This window comes from Durio zibethinus, chromosome 11 (genome assembly GCF_047325235.1).
Source record: "Durio zibethinus cultivar Kanyao isolate XHJ-2024 chromosome 11, ASM4732523v1, whole genome shotgun sequence".
Lineage (NCBI taxonomy): Eukaryota > Viridiplantae > Streptophyta > Magnoliopsida > Malvales > Malvaceae > Durio > Durio zibethinus.
Window position 1 is genome coordinate 4,899,170 of NC_143172.1, and position 15,235 is coordinate 4,914,404.

General features: G+C 35.9%; 2 protein-coding genes across 2 annotated transcripts; both read left to right on the forward strand.

Annotated features, from left to right (window-relative positions):
- Positions 1-208: 208 nt before the first annotated feature.
- On the forward strand, positions 209-4,538 carry LOC111290375 (uncharacterized protein At5g41620-like). The gene is made up of 3 exons (XM_022881660.2): positions 209-888; positions 2,090-2,215; positions 2,795-4,538. The coding sequence occupies exons 1-3, from the start codon at positions 487-489 to the stop codon at positions 4,313-4,315; spliced, it is 2,049 nt and encodes a 682-aa protein (XP_022737395.1). The 5' UTR covers positions 209-486; the 3' UTR covers positions 4,316-4,538.
- Positions 4,539-4,766: 228 nt separating this feature from the next.
- On the forward strand, positions 4,767-8,088 carry LOC111290376 (uncharacterized). Its single transcript, XM_022881661.2, has 3 exons — positions 4,767-5,209; positions 5,420-5,552; positions 5,653-8,088. Exons 1-3 carry the CDS (start codon positions 5,049-5,051, stop codon positions 5,707-5,709), a joined length of 351 nt encoding a protein of 116 aa, XP_022737396.1. The 5' UTR covers positions 4,767-5,048; the 3' UTR covers positions 5,710-8,088.
- Positions 8,089-15,235: the final 7,147 nt, after the last annotated feature.

Sequence of the window (15,235 nt, forward strand, 5' to 3'; positions counted from 1 at the left end):
GATAATTAGTGGTTGGATCAAGGATGGATTAACATGTTTTATTTTTTCCCCAAACACTTGTGAATTAATTTACCCCTTCAGTAAATTACCAGAGTAATCAAAGTTTTTTACTATTATTTTTAGCTTCCCCCAGCTTCGTGCAGTCACAATTTGGCGGGTGATCCAACTAAATGCTTGACAGGTAATCCAACCAACTCCCCCGTATAAAGTATAAACCTCTTTTGTCCCTGGAAGATCAATCACAGATTCACACTACTAGGTCTCTTACGCAGAAGGAGAAACAAAAAATAGTGTAAATAAGTAAGAAAAAAAAACAAGAGAGAAAATACCCACCATACAGAACAAAATTTCACCCAAAAACTAGACCAGGGCAAAAGAAAGTGAAAAGAATAGATGAAAAAGAAAAGAAAACAGTAGTAATAATAGTTATACAAATACAAACCCTTTTGAAGGCTAGGGAGAAAGAAAAGAGAGAGAGAGAGAGAAATGAAAAGGGAAGAAAAAAGTGGAGAAGCAGAAAAGGGGGAAAACTTGTGTGAAAAGTTGAGTAGGAGGGTATTATTGGTAGGGAATAGGAAAGGAGGGGGCCCTTGTACTCCACTCCCTTCTTGGAAACTTTACCACCTTCAGCCTCAGGCTAACCTTCATCATCGTGACAATATCCCTCCTCCTCCTCCCCCTGCCACTGTGTCTGCAAGAAAGTTAGCTGCATCCCTCTGGGAGTTTCATCAATACCTTCCTCATCATCAACCTAAAATGCGTAGAGGTGGTGTTAACAACAGTAATGGCCGGTACCACCAACGCCACCACAACAATCTTTTTAAGGATAAAGGCATTGACTTTTCTCAATTCTTGGCTGATCCTTGCCCCAGCTCTGATCCTGACCGGGTACTTCGTTTTTTGTTCCATACTTCTGTTTATGTACAAGTAGTGTATGTGTATTTTCGTAGTTGTATGCTACTTTTCTTTTAAAGGGTATTTCGATCTATTAGTTGCTGGGATGGATGTTGATTGATTTGGAGTTTTGGGTGTGGTAAATTATGATACTTGTTTGTCCATGTAGTACATGGTTTGTTCTTTTTTTTTTTTTTTTATTTGGGCTGAGATGCTTCAATGTTGATAATGGATGATGTTTACAGTTTATGTTGATAGGACTAGCTCTTTTGTCCTCATATTACCGTCTTGGTTCTTTGATAATTGTTTTTTTTTTTTCGGTTAGATTATTTGTTATGAATGTCTTGTTTCTTATTTTATTCATTTTTATTGGAAAATATTGCTTTGTCAATTGATTTTAACCAGTTCAAAACCTAATGGAGTTTTTTCATGTCAAGGGTTGTGTAATTATATGAGCAAACATGAAATACGTGAAGGGTTTTTCTAGATTTGAAAGGATTTCCTGGTTTATGGGTTTGTTGTTTCCATATGGAGAGTTCCTCTAATATTTTTCAACTCTGCTATTGGTTTTGTGGTTCTGATTGATCTCTCTTACAATTTAGTTCATATTAGTATCTGACAATCATCATTCTATGCTGGCATTTAAATTTTTTGTATCCTAACGCATTGTTTGTTTGTCTGCTCACTGATTTTTATTTTAACAAAAAAAACTAAGGCAGTCAATTCACGATTGATACTATAAAATCTGGTGGCGTTGGTGAAGCGGTTATTTGGTAGTTGGGTGGCCCTTCATTACTCTGTTATAGGGAGCCCGAGGGCACTGACTGCTTTAAAAATTCAATAGTTGATTAATTAGCCTTAAGTTTTGAATTTTGTTAAAGTATCGGCTGTTGAGTATTTCTTGAATCCTAAATGTTTAATAGCATTTTTCTGTGAACCATAACTTATATTTTGTCTATGATGGTTAAGTATATTGTAGATTTGGAAGAAGTTGGTTTATAGTGAGAAGTGAGAGTCATTTAATTGATCATTTTCATGAAAAGAGACCCAACAAAGAATTAGTTGATTTAATCCTTTTGTTGGTGGCCTCAATACAATGTCTTCAGCCACGTCTGTAAGAATGAAGATACAGAGTTATCAGAGGTGGAATCAATACCTTCTGTTACTTATTTTTCTGTTTTATTTCTTATATCAGCCGGAGAGTTCAAGCAGTTTGAGGAGGCATGTTGCTCAAACACTAATGAAACACCATCGATCAATTGGAAAAAATAATCATACCTTACAGCCTGTATCTCCTGCAAGTTATGGCAGTTCAATGGAGGTAAATCTTCTTTTTTTCCTACTGAAAACAGGTACTATCTGTAGAATAAATACTGAATACGAAAAGTGATTTTCTTTCTTTTTGTAATTGATACCTCGACTAAAGCTATTTAAATTAGAGTTTTGGGAAGAATGTTTTTTATAAATCCTTCATGTGTAGACAAGCTTGAGCCATGTGATCAAGTTGGTTCATATTGGTTATACTCTGACTACTGTCTCATTAGTTTATGCCTCAAATTTCACTCTTTATCTTTGTTCAATTATACTCTAAGTTGATAGATAGCATGGTTGCATGTTCATGGTGTCTTAATTACTTGTTTACATATATCCTATGCTTTTCTTAGAAATTTCAGAATTGACATAGTAGGGTGTTATTTAAGATCAAAACCATCGTGAATAAATTTGGATTACCGTTAGCTTCCGCACTGATGTTTTTGGTGTTATTTCTGTTAATATCAGTCTTCTATAAGAATTCCCCCTTAGAAATCACTGCCGTGTATGGTTTGCTTTGTAGGTCTTTCCCACTTAGTTTCCACATTCCATCCATCTAGAGTTTTTACAGCCCTTCCTCTTTTTTCAGGTGGCACCTTACAATCCTGCAGTCACCCCTGGTAGTTCCTTAGATTTTAGAGGAAGGATCGGTGAGTCGCATTATAATCTCAAAACATCTACAGAACTGCTAAAAGTACTAAACCATATTTGGAGCCTGGAAGAACAACATGCGTCTAATATATCATTGATAAAAGCATTGAAGATGGAACTAGATCATGCCCGTATGAGGATCAAGGAGTTGCTTCGAGATCAGCAAGCAGATCAACACGAAATTGATGATTTGATGAAGCAGATTGCTGAAGACAAACTAGTTAGGAAGAGTAAGGAACAAGACCGGATTCATGCTGCTGTACAGTCTGTGAAGGATGAACTAGAAGATGAGAGAAAGTTGAGAAAACGTTCAGAGAGTCTACACAGGAAGTTAGCTCGTGAAGTATCTGAGGCAAAATCTTCTCTTTCTAATGCCTTGAAAGACTTTGAAAGAGAAAAGAAATCACGAAAGCTTTTGGAAGATCTTTGTGATGAGTTTGCGAGGGGAATAAAAAGCTATGAACTAGAGGTGCATACACTGAGGCAGAAATCTGATGAAGATTGGGCAGGAGCTGCTGACCATGATCGGTTGATTCTTCATATATCTGAATCATGGCTTGATGAGCGGATGCAGATGAAGCTGGAAGAAGCTCAGTCTGGTTTTTCTGAACAAAATTCAGTAGTAGACAAATTAGGCTTTGAAATAGAGACCTTCCTTCAAGCTAAAAGGATTGGTACTTTTGTTTCTAAGCCTTCTGATTATTTGTCACGAAGGGATTGCAGGAAGTCATTTGAATATGTCCCTTTAAACGAGGCTGTAAGTGCAGCTAGGGATATTTGTGAGGAGGAAGATTCTGCTAGCAGTGATTCGAATTGTTTTGAGCTGAATAAACCAAGCAGTGTTGACTTGAAATCACATGAAGGTGAAGCTCTAAACGATGATATCCAGGAAATAATGAAATCAAATGAAACGGAGAAAAAACCTTCATCTCCTGAGAAGAGTAAAAGTCGGCATCCATCTAGATTACAGGTTAAGTTCGAAGAAAAGATGGCAAGAGCCATGTGTAACGGAAATAAAAAGTCCCAGTTGGCCGATTCAGAACAGGAAAATACTGGTGTGGGGAACACTGAAATAACTGTATCACAAAAATTTGAAAATGATGAAGCTACCCAATGTGGCAGCAAGGGAAGAAATAATAAGCTTGATGAGATACATGGATTGAGCTCAAATTATGTGCTGGATAACTTGATAAGAAATCATATAGCACTGTCTGAAGGTGGGAATATACATCCTGAAAACGACTGTGGTGAGGCTTCTTGTAGTTTCCCTCCACGTAGGAACCAGCCTAGTCCAGTGCGACAATGGATGACTAAATTCACATCCCCCGAACTAGATGTATCCGAGTCTTCGACGAAGCCACTTCCAGGAACGAAGGATAACACTTTGAAGGCCAAGCTTCTTGAAGCAAGGTCGAAAGGGCAACGTTCTCGATTAAAAATTTTCAAGGGCAAGTCATAGCTCACAGGTTTTGGTGAAAGATCAAGTGAAAAGCTCACAGGATTGACTGCTTCTCCGCTGCTTGTAGTCCGAGCATTATGTTACATGAATACTGGCCACGATGCACGTTAATCTGCACGCTGCTATGTCAGAATGTAATTCTTCTTAATGTCTGTATGTTTGAGTAATGTTACAACATAGTTACGAATCAGATGAATTGTGGGTCCATTGCAATTTTGAGTAACTCCATCTGTCTGAAGCGATCATTCCGGCTTTGTCATCCATGCCTTGTAGATTAAAAATTTTCAATCCAGAGACTTAAGAGGAAGTGCCCGAATATTTTTTTTAACCCCTTTGAGGCCCAAAAAGAAAGGAAATTTTAGGCAACGTATTATTATTAGCTATTGGCCCAAAACCAGAGAAAATTGAACACGTTCTTGAATCTTGAAACCCAAAATGGAATTCGACGTTTTGGAAAACTTTAGAACTATACTTCGTTTTTTCCCCTAAACCAAATCATAAGAGAATAGAGTTCCAGGATTTGTTTTTCTTTCCCTCCTATTTTCCTTTGTACCAAACAGGATATTTTCCTTTTTGTTCTGTGAGGTCTGGGCTGGCCTGAATCTCAAAACAGAAAACCAATTCGATGTTTTGGGCTGGGCTGTAAATTGATTACAAAAACGTTAGCCAAGGCAAGCCGAAGTTGCTGGCGATAGCGCAGAGAATTGAGGAAGTGAAAGGAAGGAGGAGAGAGATGGCGGCGTCGTTTAGGTGGTTACTCCAACTCCACAAGGACGTTCCCAAGGCGGCAAGGTTCTATTCACAAGGGCTTGACTTCTCCGTCAGCATCTGCACGCTTCGATGGGCCGAGCTTCAGTCTGGTCCTCTCAAGCTTGCTCTCATGCAGTCTCCCTGGTACTACTCTTACATTTTTTTCCCTTATCCTGACATGGAAGCTTTGATAATTTTCTTGATGATTTTGAACCTTAGTGAGAAATACCCAAAATAAATAAGATTGTGGGTAGTCCCAGATTTGCTTAGCCTTATGAATATACAATTATCCATGAAAAATAAAGAGAGAAAGACAGGAATAGATAATTCTGATCCAGTTTTTTTTTTTTACAGTGATAATGTGATTTATAATGGTTACTCTTCACTTTTATCATTCACGGTCAATGACATTAACAGTACAGTAACAAAATTAATGGCATTAGGAGCTGAACTAGATGGTCCCATCAAATATGAAATCCATGGCAAGGTATTGCCTCCATTATTTCTTCATCCCTCACCTAGTTATTCTTATGCTTAGCTTGATAGTGAACTGAAGGTGCCATCCATAATTTGTTCATTATTATCAGGTTGCCGCCTTGCGATGCATTGATGGTCACATGATAGGCCTCTATGAACCAGCATAAAAATGCTCTAGAGACAAGTCCCTTCAGCACAGTTGGCCAAATCATGGTTTAAGTCTTTTGAAGATGTAGAGAAGACATGAGAAACTTTACCCTTCTTTGGATTTCCTTCAATTATTGTAAGTGTTTTTTCATCCAAATCAATGACAGCCGGGCATAGTGTATAAAGAGTTGGACCTGAAAATAATACCAATAGGGGTAAGTTCGTTACCATTGAAGAGAAGCAGCTCTACATTTCTGTCCTTCAATTTATACCTGTCATGTAGATGGGTTACTTTCTCTCTTCTGTATCTCCTAGGAGAGACAGGAAATGGGTTTTTGATCCTTGTGGTAGAACAGCTTCTCTTTTTTGTCTGCTTATTGAGTTTTCATCATGTACCTTTATTGCAAACATTGGTTTCAGTTTTAATGTAATGGAATTAAGTTACAAAATAGATTTAGAGTTCAGTGCTAAATGATAAAAATGTGATAATGCATCTGAGTTTGTCATGTAGAAGCTTTTGCACTGCTATTCCTTGGAAGTCAACTTGGACAACTAAGAATTTTGAGATTTAGCGCAGCAACTACATATAGGTCTAGGAATAAAAGGGTCTTATTAGCTCTATTCTGCAGAATGTCATCCTTGGCTCGCAACAATGGTGGTTGTGAGGTATCTTGCCCTGTGGCAGATTCCTTCTCTTCGATCTATTTTTTGCTTGGTGAACATGAAGGTGGAGATACATGTTCGCACAGAAAATGGTGCTGCTCCATCATCATGAGCTGAAACTTGGGATCTTGATGCAGTTTCAACATTCAAATCATATGCTTCTGTATATCCATTAAATTGTAACTGTGCCCGCAGAAACTTCTGATGAATGTATTCTCTGAGGTTAATCCGGCTATCAATACCTTAAATTATCAAGCTGATCTTAAATTTCATTAGATACAAGAAGCGAACACTTGAGGGTCTTACAGCTAATGCATCTCCAATGCTAGTTGCTTCGAGAAGGTCTCTAGAGACGAAATTCCTTCCAATGCCAGCTGGTAGAATCCCATCTTCAGTTGGGGGCACTGAATTCAGTGTGAATGCCTAAGGTATGTCTGAAGAAAATATTAGTTTTCATTTAAAATATACTCCTTTAAAAGATATCTAGTAATTGTGAAGTGAAAATCAAGTTAGTCCTTTTCTTTGGGGGGTTACAAACAATCATTGTTGCTTCCTTTCTTCAATCATCTTAATATTTCGATATGGCCACAGATTTGAACTGGTCAGGTTTATATTCTGGACTCGTGTTTTTCCTAACACTTTTTAGTGTACGATAGCCCAGCACAGATTTATGATGCATGAAAGAGATTTTACCAGTCCATAACTGTTAAATCCAAAAGCACAGCTTGGAAGCTCTCCTGCATATGTATAAAGATACAAAGGATAACCCATTTGACAGTTTCCCCTTAATCAAATAGTTGCAAACCCAGTATAAACATGGTACATTTATTGACTATTTATTTATTTATTGTACATCAGAACAGTCGTCTCTAGTATCAGCATTTGAATTCATTACTGTATTTGAAATGAATGGAAGTATCTCCTTTCTGAAGTTGATAAGTATTATCTGCACATGAAAGACTAGAAGGTGACTGATTCAATGGAGATATATGATGAAATTAACAGTCTGTGCGCACTACATCAAGAACAGGCACGCCGCTTCCTTCTGCAGTCCCTCAAAGTTCAGCCGAATATCTTCGGAAACTCTTCGGGTTAGTTTCTGAGAGTGCTTTGATTAGTGGTTGTGCCTGTGGTGTTCGTGCAAAAGGCAGGAGCTGGTTTGAAGAATGAGGTCTCCAGCCAACCTGCTTCTTATTTGATTACCGAACCTTTGACATATCAGAAAACCCAGCTGGTAGTCATCTTCACAAGGCCCAACTTCAAACATCTCCATCATTTTCCCTTCCATGCTCGAGTTCCCAAACCCTGCGGCTTAAGTCATTTACAACAATAGTGCATCTTATCCTTTTTCCTAGGCAGAATATGGTTATGCTCCATTGTTCCGGTTACACTTTACAAGGACATAAACCTTGAAAATGACATTATTGGACCTTTTTCTTTTTTAGCTGCCCTCATTGGTGGGCAGATGCTAGTTGCGTTTGAATAACATCCAAGATTTAATCTGGCTCGTTCGGTTTTGATTGATTGGAACTTGGAAGGAGTGCATACACATCAGAAAAGCATGGCCGTGCTGTGAAATGAGAAATGGTGTGGGCCTTGGGGGCTGGCTCTTCAGGCAAGGCACATTATTCTTATGGAAGTTGTAGTTTGCAAATATCAAGTGTCTGGACCACTGCACCAGTTATTACGTACACGTAGTACATGAAATTAAAAACTTCAAATTGAATCTTTTTTAATTCTTTTTCTCCATCAATTCATGTTTGAATTTCTAATGTGCACCAAGGTGAATGCCTGTTTGAATGTTGTCACGTCTAATGCATCTCAGAGAGCAGTCCACTTGGAAATGTCGTACCCTTTTTTTTTTTTAAAATGAGAAAAGGGAATTGGTAAAACTCCCTAGTCCTATGTCAATATGAAAATGGTTTAAAACTTCTTGAAGCTTTAATATATACGACAATATTTAGAAAGAGAAATTTATGTACCAAAAAAAAAATTAGTATTGAGTGTCAAACTCGAACCTAATAGTTCTAAATCGTAACAATTGAAATTAATTCTTGGAAGACCATTCAAAAAATTAAAACAACCCTGTCGCAGATTCATATTAGGCTTCTCCATTGCCATATAAGCTTGCACCTGCAAGGTGAAAGAAACATCTTTATTCAGAAAATTCCTTGAGTAGAATCATGTGCAAAAATTTGATTTGGTTCAAGTACAAAATTAATTTTGAAGTGCATATACGGAAAATTGCAGGAACTGATTATACAGATTATTCGCATATGCAAATATTATTCTATGGCATAGGTTAAAGGATGGTACATATCTCTCAAAGATGCTAACTCAAATGACCTTAGAATTCGAGGATGATCAAGGGCCATCTGGCTTGAAGACTTTAGTAACCCTGAAATCATGTTGGTTACACGTAATGCAAAGAAGCAGCAAGAAAAAGAAGGAAAAAAAAAAACTTTAAATGGTTGAGTTTCAGATGATGAATGTTTCTAATGAAAAAAGGGTGTTGATCTGTTATAGTGTAATCCTTTTCATCTCCTCAGTAGTCCTAAAGGTCCAAACCTAAATCTTGTGATTGTAAAATCATGCCTGTACGCCAGCACAAATTAGATAGTACTATAAATATATATATATATATATATATATATATTCACTTCCGTTTTCTCTGCTTCTTTTCTGAGTAGCTCCTTATCAGACCACCCAAATTACATATCAATCAAAGTAATGCATGTGCAAAATAAACGAGAGTCAATTTTTCAACATATCCCTGAAAAAGTTGATGTTGGACAAGGGGATTTGATTAAGAAACTAATCCAGTTCATCAACACTGAACCTTTTTCCAAATGGGTTGGAACATCCGGGCCCCAAAGAATAAAGGAGAGATCAAAATTTTACAATGGTTGGATCTTACTGGCTAAAATACAAAACACCTCCTTATCACCAAAATCCCAACTTTGAGCATCCTTTTTTTTTTTTTTTTCAGTTTTAGAATCAACCTCGGGGGACCACTAGAGGATCGGCACGTGGAAAATTCTCATTCCATCAGATTATAATTATGAGACAATAATGACAAAAAAACTATGGCACTTGTGTTTGTTAAAGATGGTGCAATGATCAATCATGGCATGAGAAATAGCCGTTGGATTCTTCAAAAGTGGACAGGGACTCGGGTAAAAAAGCTTGTATCCATATTTAGCATAGCGTTCGCAAGCTTAGAGAGGTAAAAAGGAAAAGAAGAGAGTAATATAAATGATGGAGGGAAGTAAAAGATGGATCAAACATCTATGGTTGGGGGGAGAGGGGAATTGTTTTTTCACTTCTCTTCAGAGATTCGTTTGGGAAAAGGAAGAGCCATAAGCGACAGAGTGCGGCACTTGGCATTCACTGGTGTCTTGGGAGGGAAGCACTAAGTGGAAAGAACCCAATAGCAATGAATAGAACTAAACCCCACTTCACCTATTTATATACCAATGTCTCTTTCTTTTTCGTGTTAAAATAGGGTTTCATGGAAAGTCAGCTTAAAAAGAGATACTTGCTTCGTACCATTTGCTTCGGGAATGATAGCTGGTCGTCATTTCTTTCCTTTTCCAAAAGTTTTCGTTTTCTATATGATCGAATATATCGTACTAGGAAAGTAGTAGTATTTGTTAAAACGATGGTAAACAAAAAATATGTTTCTCACATTGGCTATCCAGAGTTTTAGATACCAAATTCAATGCTCTCTTTACTTTCAAGTTGCTTACAATCACTTCAACATTATACCATGGTATGCCATCTGGCTGTGATTGCAATAATTTACAAATGTGAGCAGCCATTATCCTTTAAATCCATGCATCAACTGCATAAAAAGCTAATCAAAAACCCAAATAGCCTTTATCAGATGTTCTTATAGAAGCTTGTTTAATAGTAATTGGTTGATTCACTGTTGTTTTACATATTAGAGTTCTACTCTGCTACACTTGTACAACCGTCTTCTATTACACACTTAAAAAAATTGCATAGGCTCATGAAAATTTATACCGTGGATGGTTGACAATATGAAAACTGCCGCAACTTCCCATACAATACATACAGTGACAGTTCCTGCTAGATGTATATGCTTTATATATTCATTATACTTTCTCAAAGTCATGTTTGCAACTGCAATTAATTAGAATTATTTTTTTCTTATTAATGTTTTAGGATTAAAACTGTAGAGTGTATATGCGACATCGGAGATCAACAATGGAAGCGGATGCGCCCAACTCCACCAGAATTTACCCTCTACATCCACCCAAGCATCATCCATGTCGACACTCAAAACACATTTGATACATAACTCCTATTTTTTTGCCCATCTGATACATAGTACATTTTAGACTAGAGGAGAAAACAAGCAGGGCAATCCTTCCTCGGAGAACATATGGAATGGAATACATAAGAAAATAAACCAAAGACGGCTTAAAACAAGGACAAGTGTTTTGCAAGCAGGACAATCCTTCCTTGGGAGAACATCATATGGAATGGAATACATAGGAAAATAAACCACCAAAAGCAGCTTCAAACAAAGACCGGTGTTTTTCATTTCTGCAGATCTTGGTCCAACACTCTAAAACCGACTGCAAGGATATTTAGGTAATTGCGCATGAACTGGGGAGACATGTCTAGGAACTTGTTGCAGTAAAAGAGCAAGACCCAAGAAGGTTTTTGTCGTAGAGCGTGAGATTTGCGAGCTTCTCCTACCATGCGTTGCCTTTATAGGGAGCTTTTAACAAGAAACTGCAACTGCTACTTCACAATAAACCCTAAAACTTCTGGCCTCAAGGGTTCTCGAGCTGCTCATTCAAGATGCAAAACCAACAGTTAATTAGGCCCTGCAATTACAATTTGAAGAACGAAGAAACATTTCTTGTTGGCTAATTGGCTCAACTTTGATAATATTAGTTTTATAGTTACCCCTCAAAAGGATTTTATTTTCAGGTAAAAAATACAGCTTTTTAAGAAAACAAACCTCAACCTTAGTCAGGAAACTGCTGCATAATTCTTTAGAGCAAAATAAAGCTTCCTTTCTTAGCTGCCAAACCATTACGAGAACCCACCGCCATTAAGAAGTTGAGATCATCTAGAAAACTGTCCATGAAGAACAAACGAATAAGTTAATAACAATGATCAATATTCCAACATTACCTCAACATTAAGACACTTTGAATTGTTTTACACACATATAAAAGCATCGGTTGTCATCATAAAGCTAATGAAAAACCTTAGCAAAGTACTTTCGTAAATTGTTATATGAACATGACAAAAGATCTAAGGAAATTTTTTTTAAAAAAAAGAGTAATTATAAGTGGATAAAATAACAGCAGAGGGAGCTCCCTTCAGTCCAAGCACAGGAAGTTTAGGATTTAATTTGTCTCCCGCATCATTCACTCATTTACTGGGTATCTTTTTGCTGATCCTTTCTAACACAGTATTTGGATGAATGAGTCGGCAGCTAATTAGATCCCATCGCCACCCATGAGTGGACTGAAGGAAGCTCTCTCTTACCTATTAGATCATCAATAAAATACCAACTTCAAAGAATCAGACACAACAAAATATAAACTAATAATAACACTTAAATTGCAGAATTTTTGGTACAGAGATCTATGGTGCCAATGGCCCATGTTCCATGTAACCCTAAACAGCCCACCCTCCCCCCCCCCCCCCCCCCCACCCCCACAAAAAAAAAAGTCAGCTAGCACTTTAAAAATTCGGAAGCAGTTGGGCAGATAAATTTCTTCACTGTAACAGGTCCAAATGGATCATTGGGCAAGGGCGAATGGAAGTGGAAACAGCTCCTACAACTTGGACGGGAAAGACAGAGAGGTGCAAGGGAGGTACAGAAAGCGACTGTTCAAAAGGGAAGATCTTGCAAAGGAGAGTCAGACTGAGCGTATGGAGACTCCAGACTTGAAGAAGAGAAAGAGAGGAGAGCTTTCCCTTTTTTTTTCTAGCAAACTCAGCTAGCCCAGAGGATCTTATGGAGTTGTAGGTGGAAGGATATGGCTTTATATAAGCTAAAAAGAAAGGGCATTGCTCAAACAAGAAGTATAATTTGTTTTAAATAATGTATATACCATATACTATAATATAAACAAAATAAAAGGAGAGACTTATTCATATTCTTTTTTTTTCATTTTTCTTTATTTTTTTTTCCTTTGTAGAACACTCTCCTAGGCTCTCACCAATGTCTTTGCATTGTGATTTATGAAGGGCCCATCACTTCCCTGGCTTTGCTTCATGCCATACATTCTTTATTAGTGTTATAACTATTTTTATTTTATTACCAATTTGGTATCTAGAATTTGCTGTATTTATACAACTCCTGTTCATGAACACATACATTTGTGTCATTTTCATACAGATTTCTACATGTAAGTATGTATGATTAACTTCATTGATATTCATGCATGGAGTTGAAAGCAATGTTTTTATTTTAATTTCTATGTTTAATTAATCTGTGGAAGCTGGAAATTAGTAGTAGAGGCCACTGTTTTTGCTGCCAATTAACATAAGCAAAAGCCAATTAACCAAAGATTCATTCATCTTAATTTTCACATCTCAGATTGAAACTGAAAGAAGGGACTTTTCAGTTGTCATAGAGGGTGCATATTCGTATCCGTTAGTCCATGACCAGCACCTTCAATTTGACAAAAACAAAAGTTGTAGGTAGATACACCACAAGTCTACACTGCAGGGATTTTTCAATTTTTTTTGTTCTTAAAGAAAAAGAAACCCTAAAAGATTCCTGGAAAACCTACAATAGTAGCTAGGGTTTTCCGATTGTGCAGGGCATTATTTTGTTCTTGAAAAGTTACAAAACCTATTTTTCAATCACTAGCCTTTTTCAACTCCCTCGGATATGCAATAAGTTTATCCAAAACCCCTCCCCCCCCCAATTAGCATATTTTTAATGCGTGGAATTAGTAAGCATTAGCAAATACTAATACACATCTTAACTTGCAAAAAACAAGTTGAATTTACATTAATCTCTTTTAGCACATGCCTTGCAACAGAACATGAACCAAAACAGCCGGTTAGCAGAGTTTCAGCTTTGTCTGAAATCGAAATTGAAAGTACAGACTGAATCCATAATATCATGCCCCGTGCACATGAAGAAAGCCCTTAGTCAAGAAAAGCATGATTTGTTTAATTACTGTAAATCAAAGTTGAAACCGATAATAGATTATTTTATTATTGTTGGACTAGGAGGAAAGTCATCGAGCAGATATTTGATCGCATGTACTTTGTTTGTTTTATTTCGACAAATGATGAAAGCCCCTTTTCTCTCTTCAACACATTCAACCGCATTTTCAGGTTGTTGTCTGAAAAAAATTTAACCAGCTTTGGCTTGACAACAGAAATTAATATGATCAAAAACAGCTTTAAAGTACAGCATGTGTTTGGAATGGCCTGAATTCTTTTTCTTAAATAAAGCTTTATGACCAAAAAAATAAGGGTGTTTCTAATTATATCTCAAAAAAAATTTTCACACCCCAACATTTTTTTAGTTTTGAATGTTGCGTAAGAAAAATGGGTGTTAAAAAAATATTTAGGGTATAAATAACTTCCCAAAAAATAATTATAAGCATTACTTTTTGAAAGAATTTATCAATATATGAACCTCAAATTTAGCCCACTTAACTTCAATCATATAAGTCATTAATTTAATTTTTATTTTGTATTCAAAAAAAATAATTAAATACAATACCCTATTTTGAAATACCCATATACACTAATTATGTAACTACTCAATTCAAGTATTTTCTAAAGATAAATTATCAAAGTTCAAGATTAAAAGGATGAGAAATCTTTAGGTTATAGTAAAAAATAAAAAAGAAATTAAAATATTAGACATATAGCAACCATTTAATAGTTAATCTCATTTATGAAATAAAAAAAAAACACTATTAATATATAAAAAAAAGAACTCTTTTAAAAGTAAAATAACTTACTTTGTGAAATAATTTCAGTATTTTGAGATTAGAAAATTCATTTTTTTACATTTTGTAAAATTCACTTTCAAATACCATATAAACTTAATTTGATTGAATTTGACATGGTAGGTTTAAACCTTTAGAATTGAACAAAGTGATTCTTTTGCTATAGTTGTCATTGTCATTATACTTATCTCAAAATTAATCTTAGTTTATCCAAGAAAGTTCCTTTGCCCTTTCAAAATTAATAATGAAATGATAGAAATGGTGTGTTAGATTAATTCAAACACCAAAAATTAAGAGTTTGCTAATGGACTCATCAAATTCTATGAAAGTTTAAATTCAAATTTACTTGAGGAAAACAAGTTAACATGCCTTGAATTGGAATATTGGATTTTCTTGAGGAGCCTAAAAAAGAAAAACAGCTTCTTGTCGGGGCTAAAATCTTACAGGCAGGGGTCATGACAAAGACTTTGTTTATATGAAACGAAAGAACAAGAACTGAAGTTGAAAAAAAGGGTAAAGATCAGATAATCGCAGGATCCAAGATGAGACGTTGACATGATTTAGCCCTAAATCATGCAACCTGGAACGCTTAATAAATTTTGGCCCTTTTTTGGTCTACTACATGTAAAGAATCTTATATGTACATACTCGTATATTTTCATCCAATCGTGTTATTTATTTTTTTCTAAAAAAAAATTTAATCTAAAAAAATGTTAAAAGTCATAAAATTTTAACTTCAAATTTATTAAATTTCACTTTTTAAAAATTATTATATTAATAAATTAAAATTAAATTTTAAATTTCAATCATTCCATACTTTTAACATTTATTTAATTTTCCCATCGTATTTGTTCAACATAGATAATTTTACCTTTTTATTTTTACCAAAACCTTACACATTTTCCAACACGAA

Coding starts and splice junctions, on each gene's coding strand:
- LOC111290375 (XM_022881660.2), top strand. CDS start 487: ATGAAAAGGGAAGAAAAAAGTGGAGAAGCAGAAAAGGGGGAAAACTTG. Junction 889..2,089: donor CCAGCTCTGATCCTGACCGG/GTACTTCGTTTT, acceptor TTCTTATATCAG/CCGGAGAGTTCAAGCAGTTT. Junction 2,216..2,794: donor GTTATGGCAGTTCAATGGAG/GTAAATCTTCTT, acceptor CTCTTTTTTCAG/GTGGCACCTTACAATCCTGC.
- LOC111290376 (XM_022881661.2), top strand. CDS start 5,049: ATGGCGGCGTCGTTTAGGTGGTTACTCCAACTCCACAAGGACGTTCCC. Junction 5,210..5,419: donor GCTCTCATGCAGTCTCCCTG/GTACTACTCTTA, acceptor TTTTTTTTACAG/TGATAATGTGATTTATAATG. Junction 5,553..5,652: donor AATATGAAATCCATGGCAAG/GTATTGCCTCCA, acceptor CATTATTATCAG/GTTGCCGCCTTGCGATGCAT.